Source organism: Pseudophryne corroboree, chromosome 8 (assembly GCF_028390025.1).
Source record: "Pseudophryne corroboree isolate aPseCor3 chromosome 8, aPseCor3.hap2, whole genome shotgun sequence".
NCBI classification, from domain to species: domain Eukaryota; kingdom Metazoa; phylum Chordata; class Amphibia; order Anura; family Myobatrachidae; genus Pseudophryne; species Pseudophryne corroboree.
Window position 1 is genome coordinate 415,476,842 of NC_086451.1, and position 21,311 is coordinate 415,498,152.

Below are 21,311 nucleotides of genomic sequence, written 5' to 3' on the forward strand. Positions count from 1 at the left end.
GCTGCCACAAATACTGCCGTGTTCACTGCAAAGAAAATTCTGCAGGAATTTGTGTGTAGATATGGTATCCCTAGAATGATTGAAAGTGATAGGGGTACCCATTTTACAGGTTAAGTCTTTCAGGTCATGTGCAAACTGATGGGTATTAATAGTAAGCTGCATACTCCATACCGGCCACAGGCAAGTGCGAAGGTGGAGAGAATGAACAGCACTATTAAGAACAAGCTGAGCAAAGTGATGGCTGAAACTGGATTGTTGTGGCCAGAAGCACTGCAACTAGTATTGTACAGCATCAGAACCACTCCCGGGTCACCGCTTAACTTATCACCCTTCAAAGTTCTTTTTGGACGACAACCCCATGTAATGATAGACCCCCAGGATGATTTGAAGTGCAATAATGAAATAACTGTGCAATATTTGGTTAGGATGAGCCAGCAACTGAGAAATCAGCAAAGGAATCTAAAATTGGTGATTCCTGACCTGCCAAACAGTAATTGTCATGACATTGAACCTGGGGATTATGTGATGATTCGAAATTTTCTACACTCAGGTTGCCTCATTGACAGGTGGGAATGACTATATCAAGTTTTGTTGACCAGCACGACAGCACTAAAGGTCGCAGAGAGAGAGACTTGGGTCCACTCGTCCCACTGCAAGAAGGTTGCTGACCCAGAGAAAGCTTGTGACAAAGAGATAGGTGAAGAGAACCTTGTGTCACTAGAGAATCTGTTCTGGGAAAGCTAAGAGGCAGGACTGTTGGACGGCACCTGAGCGTGGAGAGCTGCAAAATCAAGGACGGTTGTTGTACCATTTTTTCTCTTTTTTCACCCCCACCCCCCCACCCCCCGCTGCATTTTTCTTTTTTTTCTCTTCCTAATTTTTTCTCCTTAACTAAATGGATCTACACCAAGAGACTGTGTTCCGGCTTTTTCTTGTGTTTTTGATCAGGACAATCTGTTTTTGTGAGGGCCCCCGAGACGTCGAGCAAGGATCTGGAATGGGTTCTGATGGAGAGTACGGATTCGTAGGACCCCAGGATCAGCGTATCACTTTGGTCAAGGCTGGTATCAGTAAGGAGATCTGGTAGTTACGGGGCTCGGAGGCAATGTGAAAGGTTATTGTCTGATGAATACTGCATATGTAAGCATTGCGAAAACATAGTCGAAGATGGGTGCATCCAGAGATGTCAGTCAAACAGTAATATAGACATTGGCGGACATCCCTTGAGTGATTACCACTCATTAGTGGGTATGGTCTTAAACCAAACAGAATGCTGGGTGTGCTCACAAGTACCTCAAGGACACAGTAAGCTGGGATTAGTGCCATACCCTTTAACAATAGATGAGGTACTCGAATTACGGGGGAGGGAGACCGGTGGACAAGAAATTCAATATATCTAGGCACCCTAGCTTGAAGCTCCACCAGTACCACGTAGATAGGTCACTGTTGTGCTTTAATGTGTCCAATTTCCGGAAACCAGGAAATTGGGAAGTGACATGGAATAACCAGACAATGACCTTTTCACACAGAGCTGATAAAATACCTGTAAACTCTGAACTTGTACGTATGATAGCCACAAGTGGGAAGTATTTTCGGTATAGGTATACACGCATAGGCGTGCGCACGGGGGTGCCTGGTGCGCACAGGCACCCCCTAATGTCCGGCACCCCCCGCACTCCACGCCTGCGATAAGCCGCCAAACTCAGCCTGCCGCACTGAGCAACTGTGCTGCTGCGCCTGCAGGCCGCCACCGGCTGCCAGCGGACGCAGAGGGAGTGATTGAGGTCAAGTTCCACCTTCCGCCCGCACTCACCAGTCTCCTCCCGCGGCAACGCGAACCCTAGGGGGACGGTCCTCAGGTATTTCCCTTCTCATGGGGCTGGACGGATGCAGCGTCTCCTCTCCTGTCTGCAAGTATGAGACGCATGTTAGGGGTGCCGGCGGTAGTGGCGGGTCCGGTGGGGGGGATCCGTACGCGGGCGGCTTTAATTAAAGATGCTGGCCAGACGGATTCTCGCTGACCCGGCAGGGGCTGGCAGCAATTATGGTGGCTGTTTTATTTTTTTGTGAAAGATATCTGTGTGTGTACAGTATGTATAGTATCTGCTGTGTATGCATGTTGTGTACTGTGTATGTTAGTATATCATGTATGTGTATGTATACTATAATGAGTCTCCTATGTGTATGTATGCTGTGTGTGTGTGTGTGTGTGTGTGTGTGTGTGTGTGTGTGTGTGTGTGTGTGTTTGTATATATATTTATACTATGTGTGTGTGTATGTATATATATATATATATATATATATACAGTATATATATATATATATATATGTGTGTGTGTGTGTGTGTGTGTGTGTGTACGGACCCCCCTCCCCATAAAAATCCTGCAACTGCCCCTGTGCCGTGTCCTCACTGTCCTGCAACTGCCGCCACCAGACACGCCAACATTACAGGCCCAGCCCAGGCAGCGTTCCACTCAGGAGGAATCGGAGCCGCCGCCGGAGCGGAGGACACAGCTGAGCGACCCTGAGACAGTTCAGCACTCAGCAGAGAGGGTAAGACACGCTGTCTGTGTCACTGAGACATCTCTATTTAATATATGTTAAATTTTGATTTTTTATTACTATAGATTATTTATATCCCTCAAAATATTTATTATTAATAATGTATTATACTTTTATAATAACGGTGAGCAATGCGGGGGTATTACGTGTATCTGGCACTGCTGGGGACATACTGTGTGCCATAATGTGAATTCCGGGTCAAACTGTGTGACATAACGTGAGTTTTGGATCATACTGTGTGGTGTAACGTTAATTTCAGCTCATACTGTATGTCATAAAGTTCATTTTGGCTCATACCGTGTGGCATAATGTGAATTTTGTCTCATAATGTGAGTTTCATCTCATACTGTGTGGCTTTATGTGAATTTCGACTCATACTGTGTGGCGTTATGTGAATTTTGTCTAATATTGTGTGGCGTAATATGAATTTCGGCTCATACCGCGTGGCAAAATGTGAATTTTGTCTCATACTGTGTGGTGTAATGTGAATATCATCTCATACTGTGTGGCGTAATGTGAATTTCGGCTCATACCATGTTGCATAATGTGAATTCTGTCTCATACGGTGTGGCGTAATATGAATTTTGGCTCATACGGTGTGGCGTAATATGAATTTTGACTCATACTGTGTGGCGTAATGTGAATTTTGGCTCATACTTTGTGGTGTAATGTGAATTTTGTCTCATACCGTGTGGCGTAATGTGAGTTTCATCTCATACCGTGTGGCATAATGTGGATTTCGGCTCATACTGTGTGGCGTAATATGAATTTTGTCTCACACTGTGTGGCGTAATATGAATTTTAGCTCATACTGGGGTAAATTTACTAAGATGAGAGTTCTATTTAAGATGGGATGTTGCCCATAGCAACCGATCAGATGCTACTTCTCATTTATCTAGCACCTTCTAGAACATAATACCTGGAATCTGATTGGTTGCTATGGGCAACATCACATCTTAAATAGAACTCCCATCTTAGTAAATTTACCCTACTGTGTGACGTAATGTGAATTTCGGCTCATACCGTGTGGCATAATGTGAATTTTTACTCATGCTGTGTGGCGTAATGTAAATAAGGGGCACTACTGTCGGTAGCTGGTGAACAATTGGGGACATTTGTGATAAATGCTGCTGTCCTGCAGAGGTGGGGTCTGATGGCATAGAAAGAGGCAAATGTGGCTCTGATGGCACAAGTGTAAATTATAAACTTTCTTGTTTTATATTAAAATGGAAATGTTCATCCTGGAATACATACCTCTTACAGGAGGCTGGGATCCCGGCTGTCATGATCCCGATAGCGGGATTCCGGCCACCAGTATGCTGGCAGCGGAGCGAGCGCTAGAAAGCCCCTTGCGGGCTCCCCGGGATCGCCACGCAAGAAGGCCCCTTGCGGGCTCACTGCACTGGCCACGCTGTGGGCACGCTGGCTTGCTGCGCTCACCGCAGGATCTATTCTCCCTCTGTGAGTGTCGTGGTTACCCACAGAGGGAGAAAAGCCTGTGGCGCCGGTATTCTGACAGGCGGTCTCGTGGTCGCCTCCCATTGGGCTCAATAAATCTCCTGTACTTTTCAGAGTGACCCACTCAAAATTAGGGTGTAGTGCTGGGGGGTGCAAGGGGTGTGTGTGGGGTGTGGGGTGGGGAGGGGATTGCATATGCACCTAGGCCCATCACTCTCTAGTTCCGGCACTGGGTCAGGGATAGATTGGGGAAGTGTAAGCAGTGATAGGGTACAGCGGCAGCTAGCACTCAGGGTTATGTCGTAGTGGACCGTCAGTACTGCCTGGTGGTCGCACCATTATGTTTCATTTTTTTTCTCTGGGGTGTATTATATCCACTTTATTATTAGGGAGAAATTAGATTAAACCATGTGATTTTACTGAGAGAATGTAAAATAGTGTTAGACATGTCCCTGGGTGATGCTAGACAGTAGATACACCAAAAAGGCGGTGCTAGACATGCCCCTCTGGGGGTGCACCCCCTAATAAAATTAGCTGCGCACGCCTATGTATACACGTGGGATCAAAACCATGTGGGCTGGAAAAGTGTCGCAGGGGTATTGTGTCCACATCATTCAGCCCGATACTTGTACTGAGCAAATGAGAGAACTGGGGACCGGTTTCTTTATAAGGAAAATATGTGATATGGTTCTGCTGCATTTTGTCCCTTATGTTCTTCCAGACGATGCCTACTTCATATGTGGAAGGAAAGCGTACAAGTGGCTTACTCCGAGCTCTGAAGGGTTGTGTTATATTGGCAGAGTACTACCAGAGGTTATGACCATAGCACACGACAAAATGAAAGACATTCACCGCAACGCTCAGACTCCTTATACTCATACCCATTATGAACACATCATCAAGAGACACCTCATAGATAGGGCAGAGCACGCAGCCTCTGATTTGATCCATGAATCCACCGGGATTCAGTTCCTTCTCGCATTAGATATCACCCGTACTGCCAGAGGAACTATAAATTATAAGTACATCCATGTGCTGGCGAACTTGATAGATAATATCACTGAGATGTATGATGACACCTTCAGGTATACGGGTAGGGAGCTACAAGCCTACAAGAAGGAGCTGGTCCAGCACAGGATGGTCCTGAATTATGTCACGGCTGTGACAGGTGGGTACTGTGTTACTCTGGCAACTCAATATGGTCTGAAGTGCTGTACGTATATTACGAATAGCACTGAAGACCCAACGGAGATCATCGATCAAAAGATGGGCGATATCTTGCAGTTAAAGTGGGAGTTCAGAAGAAAGCACAACCTTACCTTGACGGCTGTGGGTAATGAATTGACCGGCTGGGCCTCATGGTTGAACCCACTCAAATGGTTCTATGGGTTAGGAGAGTGGGCGCAAAATGTAATTGCGAGTGTGGGAAAGTTTCTTCTTTGTATCCTGGGTGTCGTCATAATTATTGGTCTGATATTCAGATGTGTTCGAATTTTGATGCGGCGCAAACACAGGACAAATTTGATGAGTCTAAGGAGCGAGGGCGTTGTAACAGCGGCAGATTTGATTTATGACCCATCCGTAGAAACAGTGTTATGATAAGGATTGCAAATGAATTTCATGGCCTGTTTCTTTCACCATTTTTTTTCTGTTTTCCCCTCTACCCAGAAACATCCAACCGGAAAAGACTTCAACAATACCCAAGTTATCTACATATAGAAGCACACACATACATTTCCCCTCCATGTATCATCAGATAAATGTGCTCCCCATTTGTTGGTATAAGAAGCCAGAAAGGTGAGGGCTAATGGCCCTTGCCCGAAAAGAGCTTGGTAGTGTTTGTTTGCCCATGTACAGACCCTTAATACGGGATAAGAAGGATTTAATGTATACTTTGCAATACCTCGAAGCTTACTTAGAACATATACGGCACGATGATACATGCCCCTCAGACATTAATTCATACATACATGCTTTGTCCTATCCCACTAGACTATACATTTCCCACCTACAACTTTCCCCCAGTCACCCGAACATTGTATATAATGTATATGTAATATTTTCAGTTTTATTAGTTATGTGTGACAGATATTTGTTGACTGCCAAAGGGTGGACTGTCGAAGTCGAAAATATTAGACCCACACGCATCACGTGCAAACACCACACAGAGTGGCCTCCATGTGTGTGCTTGTTCTGCCGTGCATGCGCATACTCGCACGTTACGTATATTGGCTCCTGCATATTAGCACGTGGTATGAGTAAATACGGTAGCATACGCATTCGCATGGAAAAGCCACAAAGACATATCTGATATTTAATCCACATAGTGCATAATTTACACATAGCCTACACGCACCACACCAGCAGGTTACATTAACTTTGGAGGTATAGCAACAGAGGGATTCAACTTTACAGGATATGAGAGGACAGAATTAGGTTAGGAGGTGGTGTTTGGTATCCAGCTGTACAGTATTTCAAGGGCAATATTCCGATGGCAGTTTGCAGAAAGTAGCACGCTCCTGCGCATAGATATGCACAGGAGTACAATATTAATATCACACTCTATTTACTGTACTCTTGATATTCGGCGGGAACCCAGTGGAGGATATCTGCAAGTGCACCTTGACCAGGCATCGCCCACCTATTCAAACCCACCTATGACCCCTCATGTACTGTAAATGACCAGTCCTTTGACCCATGGATGAAGAGATTACAGTTTCCTTTGTTTCACACTTTGGACTATTGTATAAATGCCAAGCCTCCTGGCCGGTCAAACACATTCTCTGAAGGTCATCTATCCAGATTGACTGAGGACTGGAACCGGGTGGTGCAGGCGAACAAACGTATGTATCATTGGTTGTAGCTTCTTCTCTTATGTTATTGTATTTCTGTTGTACCCCCTTTTGAGTAAATATTTGTTGCCGGGTTGGACCTCAACATTACATATACAATTGGTGTCGCATTTCCTTTCCTGTTAGGGGTTATAAAGTGTATTACGCCACACGTGTAGCTACTTTGTGCTTACAGCGTGACGGCGTGCTTACGCAACGTGTACGCATTTGATAGGGGTTTCACACACACATGCTTAATGGTCGCAGCAGCCTGAACATTTGTGTATTAAAGGTATTGCTCTTTTCCTGTAAGTTAATCGAACTTAACACACTGTTTTACTAAAGCCCAAACCACCAATCCTCGCCAGGAATGTAGACTTTGGAATACAATATAAAATGGAAGCACCATCAATGTTTTAATTAGAGATGAGCGGGTTCGGCTTACTCACCCGAACTTACCGATTACCAGTGGATCCGAGTCCAGCCTTGGATCTCTCCGATATGTTCAGATCCGGAAACGAGGTAAAATGTCATCTTCCCGTCATCAGATATCGTGTGTTTTGCATTTAAACGCCATTTCAAATTCCCATTGAAATCTATGTGCTGGTCGCTGATTGTCTGAGAGAGCTGTTCTCATGGCACTCAGCCAATAAGCTCACTCCCATAGACTTCAATAGGCGGGTTACTCCCAGTGATGACTCCTAACAGCATAATGCTTTCGTGGAAGAGGATGAGTATCATGCCACCAAGGCATTCACTCTGCTGTTGCTCTACCGTGCAATAACTAAGATGCCACTGTGACACAATGTATGAAAATCATATCCCTATAGAACAGAAGGTGACTGCTTGCCACGGGCACCTCACTTATACGTCCTTTGTACCCACATGTGACAGCTCCTCAGACTGATCATCAAAGCAGGAAAATGTGCTGCTTTATTTATTTCTGCCATGTTCCCTTGCCATATCTCCCAACATCCATGGAACGGAAATCGGGCCCCCCTGCGCGGCGGAGCCGCCACTCACCACCGAAAAGGGGCGTGACCCGTGGGAAAGTTGGCATGGGTTCGCGGTGATGCCATGATCGCAGGCCACGCCTCCCATTTTAGTCACAGTAATGACATGGCCCCAGTCCATCTGCAGAGCAGCGAGTGACAGGAGCCTTCCAACTGCCCCCCCTTCCCCACGCTTTTGGGACAATGGGACAGTCCCCAAAAAACGGGTCTGTCCCATGAAAATCAAGACAGTTGGGAGGTATACTGTGCTATATATACAATATGCTCTCTTTACACACCAATATAATTATGATGACCCGTTTTCCAATAGTGACAGCTTTGCATGAAGTACTTTAGGTGTTTTTGGAAGATTACAAGTGAGCAAATTAAAAGTTCCTTTACAATAGTTGGCAGGGTTGGTCTGGTCTACAGGGGAAATCCCCCCCACCCCCACCCCCCGCGCAGTGGTCCCCGCCTCCTACTCTAGGATCATGTTCCAGACTGTGCACTTGAATTATACATTATACATATGTCACCCTCATACTGCACAGGACTCTGGTTTATTGGCCCTCATTCCGAGTTGTTCGCTCGCTAGCTGCTTTTAGCAGCATTGCACACGCTAAGCCGCCGCCCTCTAGGAGTGTATCTTAGCTTAGCAGAATTGCGAACGAAAGATTAGCAGAATTGCGAATAGAAAATTCTTAGCAGTTTCTGAGTAGCTCGAGACTTGCTCTGCCACTGCGATCAGTTCAGTCAGTTTCGTTCCTGGTTTGACGTCACAAACACACCCAGCGTTCGCCCAGACACTCCCGCGTTTTTCTCAGAAACGGCAAGCGTTTTTTCCGCACACACCCATAAAACGGCCAGTTTCCGCCCAGAAACACCCACTTCCTGTCAATCTCACTCCGATCACCAGAACGAAGAAATTTCTTCGTTAAGCCATGAGTAAAATACCAAACTGATTAGCAAATATACTTGGCGCAGATGCACTGCGAACATTGCGCATGCGCATTAGCGACTAATCGCTCCGTTGCGAAAAAAAAACAAAACGAGCGAACAACTCGGAATGAGGGCCATTCTCTGCATTGCTGCTATTAATATGGCACATTATCATGCATGCACTAGCAGTATTTACTATATATATTTATCAAGGGTCCCAGCCCATGCACCCTCTGATTGTTAGCCAAGCCTCTGTGGCAGCTGGCCACACCCCCTCTGGAGATTGGACACATCCCTATACATGTGAATTAAGACAATAATATGTCATGACTATGGTGATGGAGCTATGAGCGGTTGTATAGACGCCATGCCATGCATAGTAAGCACAACAATTATTAAGATTTGCCTTTCCTCTAGTTAGAAATTTTAGTTTGAGGCTAAATTCCAGTGGCCGTAGAGACAATGGGGGGGGGGGGGGGGTCATTCCGAGTTGATCGCTCGCTGCCGATTTTCGCAGCATAGCGATCAGGGGAAAAAACTGTATTTCTGCGCATGCGTATGCCCCGCATTGTGCACGCGCGACGTACAGGTACAAAGCCCTTTGTGGTTATGCTCAGGTTCTAGCAAAGTTTTTCTTCGCACTGGCGGCCGCTAGAAGATTGACAGGAAGGGGGCGTTACTAGGTGTTAACTGACCGTTTTCAGGGAGTGTTTGCATAAACGCAGGCGTGTCTGAAAAAACGCAGGCGTGGGTGGGCGTTCGCTGGGCAGGTGTATGACGTCAAATCTGGACACGAATAGGCTGAAGTGATCGCGAGCGCAGAGTAGGTTCAGGGCTACTCTGAAACTGCACAAACTGTTTTTGCAGAGCTCGGCTGCACATGCGTTCGCACTTTTGCTAAGCTAAAATACACTCCCCTGTGGGCGGCGGCATAGCGTTTGCACGGATGCTAAAAACTAGCTAGCGAGCGATCAACTCGGAATGACCCCCAATAGCCTGTAACAGGTTGGGGCCGCTTTACCGGCGACCGGGATCCTGGCGGTCATCATCCCGACGCCGGGATCCCGGACGCAGAATGCCGGGTGGGGTGGGGCGAGCGGAACGAAGCCCCTTGCGGGCTCGCCACAGGTTCTATTCCCACTCTATGGGCGTCGTGGACACCCACAAGTGGGAATAGTCCCTTCTAGTCGACATCAGACTGTCTCTATTTTGAGTGGGCGGGATGCAGGGGGAGGTTATGTGACTGTCAGTCTCCTGACCGTAGGTCACATAACTATATACCCCTGTAACAGTGCTAGATGCTACATCATACTGCTCAAAATGTGGATTGTACAGTAATACCAGGTACAATGGGCCGATGTATTAAGCCTGAAGACAGCATAAGGAAGTGACAAGCCAAAGATAAGTGCAAAGTGATAACCGCCCCTGCCAGTCAGCTCCTAACTGTCAATTTGCATGTTGGAGCTGATTGGCTGGTGCAGCCATTTATCACCTTGCACTTATCACTGGTTTATCATTTCCTTATGCCTTCTCCAGGTTAATACATCTGCCCCAACGACAACTAAATTGTACTGTTGAACCATTAGTTGTGTGTTTGTGTCTCTTCATTTAGCCAAGCAGCCTTTGGCCAATATTGGTGGTCAGAAATGACTGGAAATTAATGTTATTGAGGTTAATAATAATACCGTAGGAACAAAAACAGGCCCAAATGACATGATTTTAGCTGTTCTTAGCATTTTTTTAAAATACAGATCCAAAACCAAAACACATGAGGGAGGTCTTGCAAAATTGGAACCAAAACACGAAATGAATACAGGACCAAAACCAAAAACACGGCGGTCGACAAACATCTCTAGTTTTAACAGATTCCCTTGGCCTTACTCATCGTCTCGGAGTGTATTGGAGGTTGCTTAGAACTGTACCAGCGACAGCACCACATCTCCCGCAATCTCCAGGGTATTAATAATCTGCAGATGCTGGAACCGATGAACATAGTCACAGAACTGTTGTCCATTCACAAATATCTTGTAACGGCCATTGCCACAGCGGATGGAGATCTGGAAGGAGAGAAAATATAGAGAGAGGTGCAAGTACATGTGTTATGAACGGGGGCTAGTAGTCAGTAAAGATAATAGTTCTCACCCGGCTTGCCAACTTTCCGGCTGCCCCATGCGGGAAGGGGCAGCCGGGTCGGCATTACAGGGGGCATGGCCTCATCACGGGTGGGCGGTTCGGGGGTATGGACATGCAAACGCATCATTATGGCTCCGCACCCGCTCTTCAATGCCCTGATTACCGCCATTGAACTGCGCGGGCGATAATATGATGCAAATCAGCGTCATTGGATCCGGGAGACTTGGCTACCTTTCCATGGGGCCAGGAGCACCACCCAATTTGTTGGGAGCCTCCTGGCCGATTCGGAGGGGTAGGCAAGTATGGTACTCACTTTGCTGCCGTGAAGCGTCGCCGTACGTTACAAAGGGGGACATTATTTACCCTCAGTAGCTGAGTGCCGTACATACTACAGGCGGCGCAGGGCCGGATACTTGGGGTTATGTCTGTTCCAGCAGCCAGGTACTCAGCATTGGACTGGCCCATAGGGTTGCAGAGGAAACCCCCAGTAGGCCCCACTGCCTAATGGCCCACCGTCTCCTCTAGGGATCAGGTTTTTAGTCTGTGCACTTGAATTATACATTACACATAAGTCACATTATACTGTATAGGACTATGGTGTATTCACTACAGTGCATTGCTGTTATTAATCTGCTACCTTATCATGCATGCACACGTATTATTTACAATATTTACTCATTTTATTACAGTTTAAAAAATCTATATTATTTTTAAAAATATACTTACATTCGGCTTCAGTGCCCTCCTCCGGCTCCGGTCAGCTGATCTCCGGCTTCTGCACTCTGACCCCGGTCATCTGACACTGTAAACAAGCATTTATAGCAGTTTGCAGCATCAGGTGACCGAGATACAGTGCAGGAGCTGGAGCTCACATGACCGGGGCTGGAGGAGCACACCGGAGCACCGATCATCGGCTACGTATGTGGGGGACGGGGGTAGCGGTGCGCGGGGTGGTAGTAGCGACTTTGGGGTTGACCCGGTGTCGGAGGTAACGGCAGTAGCATGCACAGCACACACTTCGGGTATCTTTCACAAAAAATACCCCGATAATGCTACGCAGAAGCACCATGGGGACAGAGCTTGCTCCCTGCTTCATGCGATATAATCAATAATCGCATTGAGAGTTGCGGATGGTGATAAATCGGTCCCATTGGCTGGGGAATTCTTCAAGACTTGACTTGGATTGTTGGTTGGTATAGTTAGGGGAGTTTCTTAAGCAAACCCCGTGGGGGGGGGGGGCGGGTTGGTTGTCCAGAAACCCCCCTCCTCTTGGCATGTGACTCAAATTATGACAACAGTAGCAATGGTATATGATTATTACAGCTGCAGCCACATCATGCAGTTTAAGGGACAAAGCAGAGCTGCTGCACGTGCCCACTGGAAGCAGTTTCTCCTACCAAGTTTGCTGTGTGTGTATGTCGATATGTGTCCTCAGTCAGTGCACTGGACCAGAGAGTAGCTACCAGCAAGAAGAGACAGGAGCCTTACAATGCGGTGGGAGAATGTGTGCTTAGAATGTTTGTGTATTTATTTATTATGGTATGTTTTACCTTTTCCTGACCACTTATATATATTATTTAAGTGTTTGATACCGCCGATACTATAGACCATCTATAGTGTTAAATATTAATACTGTATTCCATACAGCATCCAGTGCATAAAAAGACCAATGTTTACATTAATGTCCAGGGTCGTTTCCAGGTTCTTCTACCGCTCCCCTGGACTCCCGCACTTGTTCCAATGTTCCACAGAGTGGGAGATTGTGGACAGCATTTGGAAACCCCCCTCTAGAAGTCATGTGTTTGTTACTGAGTTGGTCTAGTATAAATTGTCTTTATTTAATGAAGGCCACACCCACAACTAAATAAACCACACCCATATTTGAATAACTTGTAGCATATTGCATGAGCCTCTATTGTATGCAGTCCCACCCGATCACAAAGTCTGTCCTTGGTCTATGTCTGTGGATACATGTTACACATATACTTACATCGAAGTACTGCCCTTGGATGAAGGGGTTAAATGACATGTGTCTCTCCTCAGGGCCCCAGGCTCCCCCGAGCTTGCTGTTCCTCACCACTGCGTTCTCATGTATACGGACACCTAAATGTAGAGCTGTTTCACCTGATGAGGTGTTAAAATTAACATGGAACCTGGAAAGTGAGAGCAGATTGTTACCGCATAGCAATAATTGTCACTTAATGATGGGAATGTGTCATAGTGCTGATGATAATCAAGCTTGTTAATAATATGCTATAATTCAGACGATTGTAGATGATTGTGTAGCAGATGATAGAGCTGAGTAGTAATGTGCCATAGTGATGGGGATGATAGAGCTGGGTAATAATGTGACACCGTGCAGGGGGTGATAGAGCTGGGTAATAATATGTCATTGTGCATGGGGATGATAGAGCTGGTTAATAATATTTCATTGTGAGGGGACAATAGAGCTTGGTAATAATAATGTGACATAGTGCAGGGGATGATAGAGCTGGGTTATAATGTGCCATTGTGCATGGGGATGATAGAGCTGGGTAATAATATGTGATAGTGCAGGGGATGATAGAGCTGGGTAATAATGTGACACCGTGCAGGGGGTGATAGAGCTGGGTAATAATATGTCATTGTGCATGGGGATGATAGAGCTGGTTAATAATATTTCATTGTGAGGGGACAATAGAGCTTGGTAATAATAATGTGACATAGTGCAGGGGATGATAGAGCTGGGTAATAATGTGACATCATGCAGGGGGTGATAGAGCTGGGTAATAATATGTCATAGTGCAGGGTATGATAGAGCTGGGTAATAATATGTCAAAGTGCAGGGGGTGATAGAGCTGGGTAATAATATGTCATAGTGCAGGGGGTAATAGAGCTGGGTAATAATATGTCATAGTGCAGGGGATGATAGAGCTGGGTAATAATATGTCATAGTGCAGGGGGTGATAGAGCTGGGTAATAATATGTCATAGTGCAGGGGATGATAGAGCTGGGTAATAATATGTCATCGTGCATGGGGATGATAGAGCTGGGTAATAATATGTCATAGTGCAGGGGATGATAGAGCTGGGTAATAATATGTGATAGTGCAGGGGATGATAGAGCTGGGTAATAATGTGACATAGTGCAGGGGATGATAGAGCTGGGTAATAATGTGACATCATGCAGGGGGTGATAGAGCTGGGTAATAATATGTCATAGTGCAGGGTATGATAGAGCTGGGTAATAATATGTCATAGTGCAGGGGATGATAGAGCTGGGTAATAATATGTCATCGTGCATGGGGATGATAGAGCTGGGTAATAATATGTCATCGTGCAGGGGATGATAGAGCTGGGTAATAATATGTCATAGTGCAGGGGATGATAGAGCTGGGTAATAATATGTCATAGTGCAGGGGGTGATAGAGCTGGGTAATAATATGTCATAGTGCATGGGGATGATAGAGCTGGGTAATAATATGTCATAGTGCAGGGGATGATAGAGCTGGGTAATAATATGTCATCGTGCAGGGGGTGATAGAGCTGGGTAATAATATGCCATAGTGCAGGGGATGATAGAGCTGGGTAATAATATGTCATAGTGCAGGGGATGATAGAGCTGGGTAATAATAATGTGACATAGTGCAGGGGATGATATAGCTGGGTAATAATATGTCATAGTGCAGGGGGTGATAGAGCTGGGTAATAATATGTCATAGTGCAGGGGGTGATAGAGCTGGGTAATAATGTGTCATCGTGCATGGGGATGATAGAGCTGGGTAATAATGTGACATAGTGCAGGGGATGATAGAGCTGGGTAATAATGTGACATAGTGCAGGGGATGATAGAGCTGGGTAATGATGTGACATAGTGCAGGGGATGACAGAGCTGGGTAATAATGTGATATCATGCAGGGGGTGATAGAGCTGGGTAATAATATGTCATAGTGCAGGGTATGATAGAGCTGGGTAATAATATGTCATAGTGCAGGGGGTGATAGAGCTGGGTAATAATATGTCATAGTGCAGGGGATGATAGAGCTGGGTAATAATATGTCATAGTGCAGGGGGTGATAGAGCTGGGTAATAATATGTCATAGTGCAGGGGATGATAGAGCTGGGTAATAAATAATGTGACATAGTGCAGGGGATGATAGAGCTGGGTAATAATATGTCATAGTGCAGGGGATGATAGAGCTGGGTAATAATAATGTGACATAGTGCAGGGGATGATAGAGCTGGGTAATAATATGTCATAGTGCAGGGGATGATAGAGCTGGGTAATAATATGTGATAGTGCAGGGGATGATATAGCTGGGTAATAATATGTCATAGTGCAGGGGGTGATAGAGCTGGGTAATAATATGTCATAGTGCAGGGGGTGATAGAGCTGGGTAATAATGTGTGATAGTGCAGGGGATGATAGAGCTGGGTAATAATGTGACATAGTGCAGGGGATGATAGAGCTGGGTAATAATGTGACATCATGCAGGGGGTGATAGAGCTGGGTAATAATATGTCATAGTGCAGGGGATGATAGAGCTGGGTAATAATATGTCATTGTGCATGGGGATGATAGAGCTGGGTAATAATATGTCATCGTGCAGGGGATGATAGAGCTGGGTAATAATATGTCATAGTGCAGGGGATGATAGAGCTGGGTAATAATATGTCATAGTGCAGGGGGTGATAGAGCTGGGTAATAATATGTCATAGTGCATGGGGATGATAGAGCTGGGTAATAATATGTCATAGTGCAGGGGATGATAGAGCTGGGTAATAATATGTCATTGTGCAGGGGGTGATAGAGCTGGGTAATAATATGTCATAGTGCAGGGGATGATAGAGCTGGGTAATAATATGTCATGGTGCAGGGGATGATAGAGCTGGGTAATAATAATGTGACATAGTGCAGGGGATGATATAGCTGGGTAATAATATGTCATAGTGCAGGGGGTGATAGAGCTGGGTAATAATATGTCATAGTGCAGGGGGTGATAGAGCTGGGTAATAATGTGTCATCGTGCATGGGGATGATAGAGCTGGGTAATAATGTGACATAGTGCAGGGGATGATAGAGCTGGGTAATAATGTGACATAGTGCAGGGGATGATAGAGCTGGGTAATGATGTGACATAGTGCAGGGGATGATAGAGCTGGGTAATAATGTGATATCATGCAGGGGGTGATAGAGCTGGGTAATAATATGTCATAGTGCAGGGTATGATAGAGCTGGGTAATAATATGTCATAGTGCAGGGGGTGATAGAGCTGGGTAATAATATGTCATAGTGCAGGGGATGATAGAGCTGGGTAATAATATGTCATAGTGCAGGGGGTGATAGAGCTGGGTAATAATATGTCATAGTGCAGGGGATGATAGAGCTGGGTAATAAATAATGTGACATAGTGCAGGGGATGATAGAGCTGGGTAATAATATGTCATAGTGCAGGGGATGATAGAGCTGGGTAATAATATGTCATAGTGCAGGGGATGATAGAGCTGGGTAATAATAATGTGACATAGTGCAGGGGATGATAGAGCTGGGTAATAATATGTCATAGTGCAGGGGATGATAGAGCTGGGTAATAATATGTCATAGTGCAGGGGATGATAGAGCTGGGTAATAATAATGTGCCATAGTGCAGGGGATGATAGAGCTGGGTAATAATATGTCATAGTGCAGGGGATGATAGAGCTGGGTAATAATATGTGATAGTGCAGGGGATGATATAGCTGGGTAATAATATGTCATAGTGCAGGGGGTGATAGAGCTGGGTAATAATATGTCATAGTGCAGGGGGTGATAGAGCTGGGTAATAATGTGTCATCATGCATGGGGATGATAGAGCTGGGTAATAATGTGACATAGTGCAGGGGATGATAGAGCTGGGTAATAATGTGACATAGTGCAGGGGATGATATAGCTGGGTAATAATGTGACATAGTGCAGGGGATGATAGAGCTGGGTAATAATGTGACATAGTGCAGGGGATGATAGAGCTGGGTAATAATGTGACATAGTGCAGGGGATGATAGAGCTGGGTAATAATGTGACATAGTGCAGGGGATGATAGAGCTGGGTAATAATGTGACATCGTGCAGGGTGTGATAGAGCTGGGTAATAAATAATGCGCTATAGTGCAGGGGATGATAGAGCTGGGTAATAATATGTCATAGTGCAGGGGGTGATAGAGCTGGGTAATAATATGTCATAATGCAGGGGGTGATAGAGCTGGGTAATAATGTGTCACTATGCAATAGATGATAGAGTTTATTAATAATGTGCCAGTATGCAGGAGATGATAAAGGTGATTAATAATGTGCTAATTATTACTAAAGAATAGTGGAGGGCTGTACAGGGCCTTCTTAACAGCATTGTAGGCCCTAGGCAAAGCAATGCACTGGGGTCCCTACACACCCATTCACGGGAATACAAATGTCAAAAGCGGCCAATAAAATTGGACGAAACCTGTTAGAGTGCCTCTGCTCCCATTACATCCCAAGTTTGCCTCTGATCCCCCCCCCCCCACACTTCAAGTGTGCCACTCACGCTTATCCCTGCCCAATAGCGCCTCTACCCCCCTCAAGTATGCCTTTTCCCAATCTCTCCCCAAGTGTGCTTTGACCCCCCCTCCCCAAGTGTGTTTCTGTCAACATCCCTCTCCAAGTGTACCTGACCCCATGTTTGCCTCTCTTCAATGCCACATAACTGAACCTACAGATGGTACAATTTTTGTCAAGTTAGTAGGAATGATGGACAGTGAAGAGGTCTGTGGGGCATGAGGCAATGTTCACACTGTTGAGGGGGTCATAGCCTGTGTGTCCACCATGTTGGAGGGGGCCCTGTCTGTTTCATTTGTACTAGGCCCTGCAATTTCTAATGGCAGCCCTGGTTAGAATCACCCTTCACTGTGGCCAAGTGGTTAGTAGGGTTCTACAGTACCAGCTGAGAGGTTATGTAAAATATTTGGAAGCTCACTTACCTGCTTCCCCCCTGTGGTATAAACCCTCTCACCACAAATGTTCTCTTAGGTGACACCCCACCAGGTATGTTTCCAAAGTAAGGAACTGGCTGTGAGAGGCAATATACAGCAAGCGTCAGGAGACAGAGACTTGTACAGAGAGACAGGCAGTGACACAGAGGCACATGCACTGGGAGACACATAGCACATGTACACAGAGACACAGCACAGAGACGCACAGAGACACACAGAAACAGGACAGTGTGAGACAGTCACATGACCTTTGTCTACTGACCGGGTTATAGACAGGTCCTCCCATTACCTGTCAGGATTGGAAAAATGTATTACTAAATGTAGCATACACTAATAAAATGCAAGGCCAGTATTTAGTAAAGCTGTGATCCGCTATTTCTTTTCTCAGTTTTCGTCTAGCTGCGTGGCAATCCTCTTGTATATTGTGTTATACTATATTATATATAATTGATACTGTATTTGTTTTATGACTACTGTTCTCCAGGCGAGACCTGGCCTACACAATATATACTGTATGGCTTTTCATTGTATAAGTCTGGTATTATGTTCTTTCAGGGCTAGACTTCTGTACTACTTGTTGTGTTTGTTTGTTGTACTTTTTTTGTGAAAATCAGCAAAAAGTATTCGATTTAAAAAAACAAAAAGCTGTGATCCGCAATTCAATCATGTGTGAGACCTGATGGGAAAATAGTGCATTTGTACACTAGGCATCAGCCTACAACAGACCAGACGCCAAATACCGGGTTCTCCTACTACCTATAAAATGAGCCAAGGGAACATATTTACATACAAATAAAAACAGGCTGGTTAAAGCGTACTCACAGGTAGGTTCATGGGTGGGTAGCCTGGCAGTGGTACTGCCTAGAAAGAAAGAGAGATGTATCATTATGTCACTGTATTCAGAGACAACAAGTCACAGCAATGATCACAATATGAGGTCTGTCTGTCTCCCCTAATATCCCTCTCATATGTCACTTACCCCTCCAGGAGGATAGGCAGGTGCGATTATTGAACCCTGCAATAAAAATATGGACAGACAGAATTTCAGCACTTTTTCAAGATTCACTATTATTGACTATACTTCAAACTCATGACATTCGCTACATTTTAATTTGCACGAGTATTTTCATGTTCTCTTCCACTTCTATCTATCTATCTATCTATCTATCTATCTATCTATCTATCTATCTATCTATCTATCTATCTATCTATCCCCTTCCACATTCAACATCATATTTCTCTTCCATCTACCTCCTCCCACATTCACCAGCATGTTCCCATTCCATCCATCTCCTAATACAGTCACTGGCATGTTCCATCTATCTCCTTCCGCAGTCACCAGCATGCTCCCATTCCATCTATCTCCTCCCACAGTCACCAGCATGTTCCCCTTCCATCTATCTCCTCCCACAGTCCCCAGCATGTTCCCCTTCCATCTATATCCTCCCACAGGCAACAGCTTGTTCCTCTTCCATCTATCTCCTCCCACAGTCACCAGCATGTCCCCTTCCATCTGGCTCCGGTATGAATGGTTGACCATGTTATGGTCGACAGTCATTACGTCGACCACTATTGGTCAACATTAGCATGGTCGACATGGACAAATGGTCGACATGGACAAATGGTCGACACATGAAAAGGTCGACATGAGTTTTTTTACTTTTTTTTGGTGTCATTTTCTGCGTAAAGTGATGGGGAACCCCAATTAGTGCATGGCTCGCTTTGATCGCCATGCGTTGAGCAAGGTGCCTCGCTCCACTACCACTGCGCTCGGCACAGGTTACGGTTCCCAATCGTAGTCCACGTGGATCGTAAAGTATGGAAAAGTTTCACAAAAGGAAAAAACTCATGTCGACCTTTTCATGTGTTGACCATATGCATGTATCAACCATGTTTCCATGTCGACCATATCAATGTTGATCCAAGCGGATACCCTTCCATCTATCTCCTCCCGCAGTCACCAGCATGTTCCCCTTCCATCTAGCTCTTCCCACAGTCACCAGCATGTTCCCCTTCCATTTACCTCTTCCCACAGTCACCAGCATGTTCCCCTTCCATCTATCTCCTCCTACAGTCACCAGCATGTTCCCCTTCCATCTATCTTCTCCCAGAGTCACCAGCATGTTCTCCTTCCATTTACCTCTTCCCACAGTCACCAGCATGTTCCCCTTCCCCTTACCGTTCCCAATCGTAGTCCACGTGGATCGTAAAGTATGGAAAAGTTCCACAAAAGGAACAATTTTTGAAAAACCCATGTCGACCTTTTCATGCGTCAACATTTCACGTGTCGAACATCTTCATGTGTTGACCATGTGTCCATGTCGACCATGTCAAAGTCGACCAATAGTGGAAGGGTAATCCAACGGATGCTCCCCTTCCATCTATCTCCTCCCACAGTCAACAGCATGCTCCCCTTCCATTTGCCTCTTCCCACAGTCACCAGCATGTTCCCCTTCCATTTACCTCTTCTCACAGTCACCAGCATGCTCCCCTTCCATTGACCTCTTCTCACAGTCACCAGCATGTTCCCCTTCCATTTACCTCTTCCCACAGTCACCAGCATGTTCCCCTTCCATCTATCTCCTCCCACAGTCACCAGCATGTTACCCTTCCAGCTATCTCCTCCCACAGTCACCAGCATGTTCCCATTCCGTCTATCTCCTCCCACAGTCAACAGCGTGTTCCTCTTCCATCTATCTCCTCCCACAGTCACCAGAATGTTCCCCTTCCATCTATCTCCTCCCAAAGTCCACAGCATGTTCCCCTTCCATCTATCTCCTCCCACAGTCACCAGCATGCTCCCCTTCCATTTACCTCTTCTCACAGTCACCAGCATGTTCCCCTTCCATTTACCTCTTTCCACAGTCACCAGCATGTTCCCCTTCTATCTATCTCCTACCGCAGTCACCTGCATGTTCCCCTTCCATCTATGTCCTCCCACAGTTACCAGCATGTTCCCTACCATCTATCTCCTCCCACATTCACCAGCATGTTCCCTTCCATTTATCTCCTCCCGCAGTCACCAGCATGTTCCCCTTCCGTCTATCTCCTCCCACAGTCAACAGCGTGTTCCTCTTCCCTCTATCTCCTCCCACAGTCACCAGAATGTTCCCCTTCCATCTATCTCCTCCCAAAGTCCACAGCATGTTCCCATTCCATCTACCTCTTCCCACAGTCACCAGCATGTTCCCCTTCCATTTACCTCTTCCCACATTCACCAGATTATTCCTCTTCCATCTATCTCCTTATACAGTCACCAACACATTACTCTTCCAACTGGGGGTCATTCCGAGTTGATCGCTCACTAGCTACTTTTAGCAGCCATGCAAACGCATAGTCGCCGCCTACGGGGGAGTATATTTTCGCTTTGTGTGAACGCCTTTGCAGCCGAGCGCAGCAAAAACATTTGTGTAGTTT

General features: G+C 45.8%; 1 protein-coding gene across 1 annotated transcript in view; it reads right to left on the reverse strand.

Annotated features, from left to right (window-relative positions):
- Nucleotides 1-10,580: 10,580 nt before the first annotated feature.
- Nucleotides 10,581-21,311, reverse strand: part of LOC134949898 (uncharacterized) — a 94,995-nt gene continuing 84,264 nt past the window's right edge. Inside the window, exons 17-22 of the mRNA XM_063938592.1 lie at nt 18,874-18,909; nt 18,717-18,755; nt 18,157-18,183; nt 17,883-17,971; nt 12,906-13,068; nt 10,581-10,839 (exon numbers count right to left, since the gene is read on the reverse strand). Of these exons, the coding sequence (XP_063794662.1) occupies nt 10,693-10,839; nt 12,906-13,068; nt 17,883-17,971; nt 18,157-18,183; nt 18,717-18,755; nt 18,874-18,909 (501 nt within the window). The 3' untranslated portion in view covers nt 10,581-10,692. The remainder of the gene's footprint in view (nt 10,840-12,905; nt 13,069-17,882; nt 17,972-18,156; nt 18,184-18,716; nt 18,756-18,873; nt 18,910-21,311) is intronic.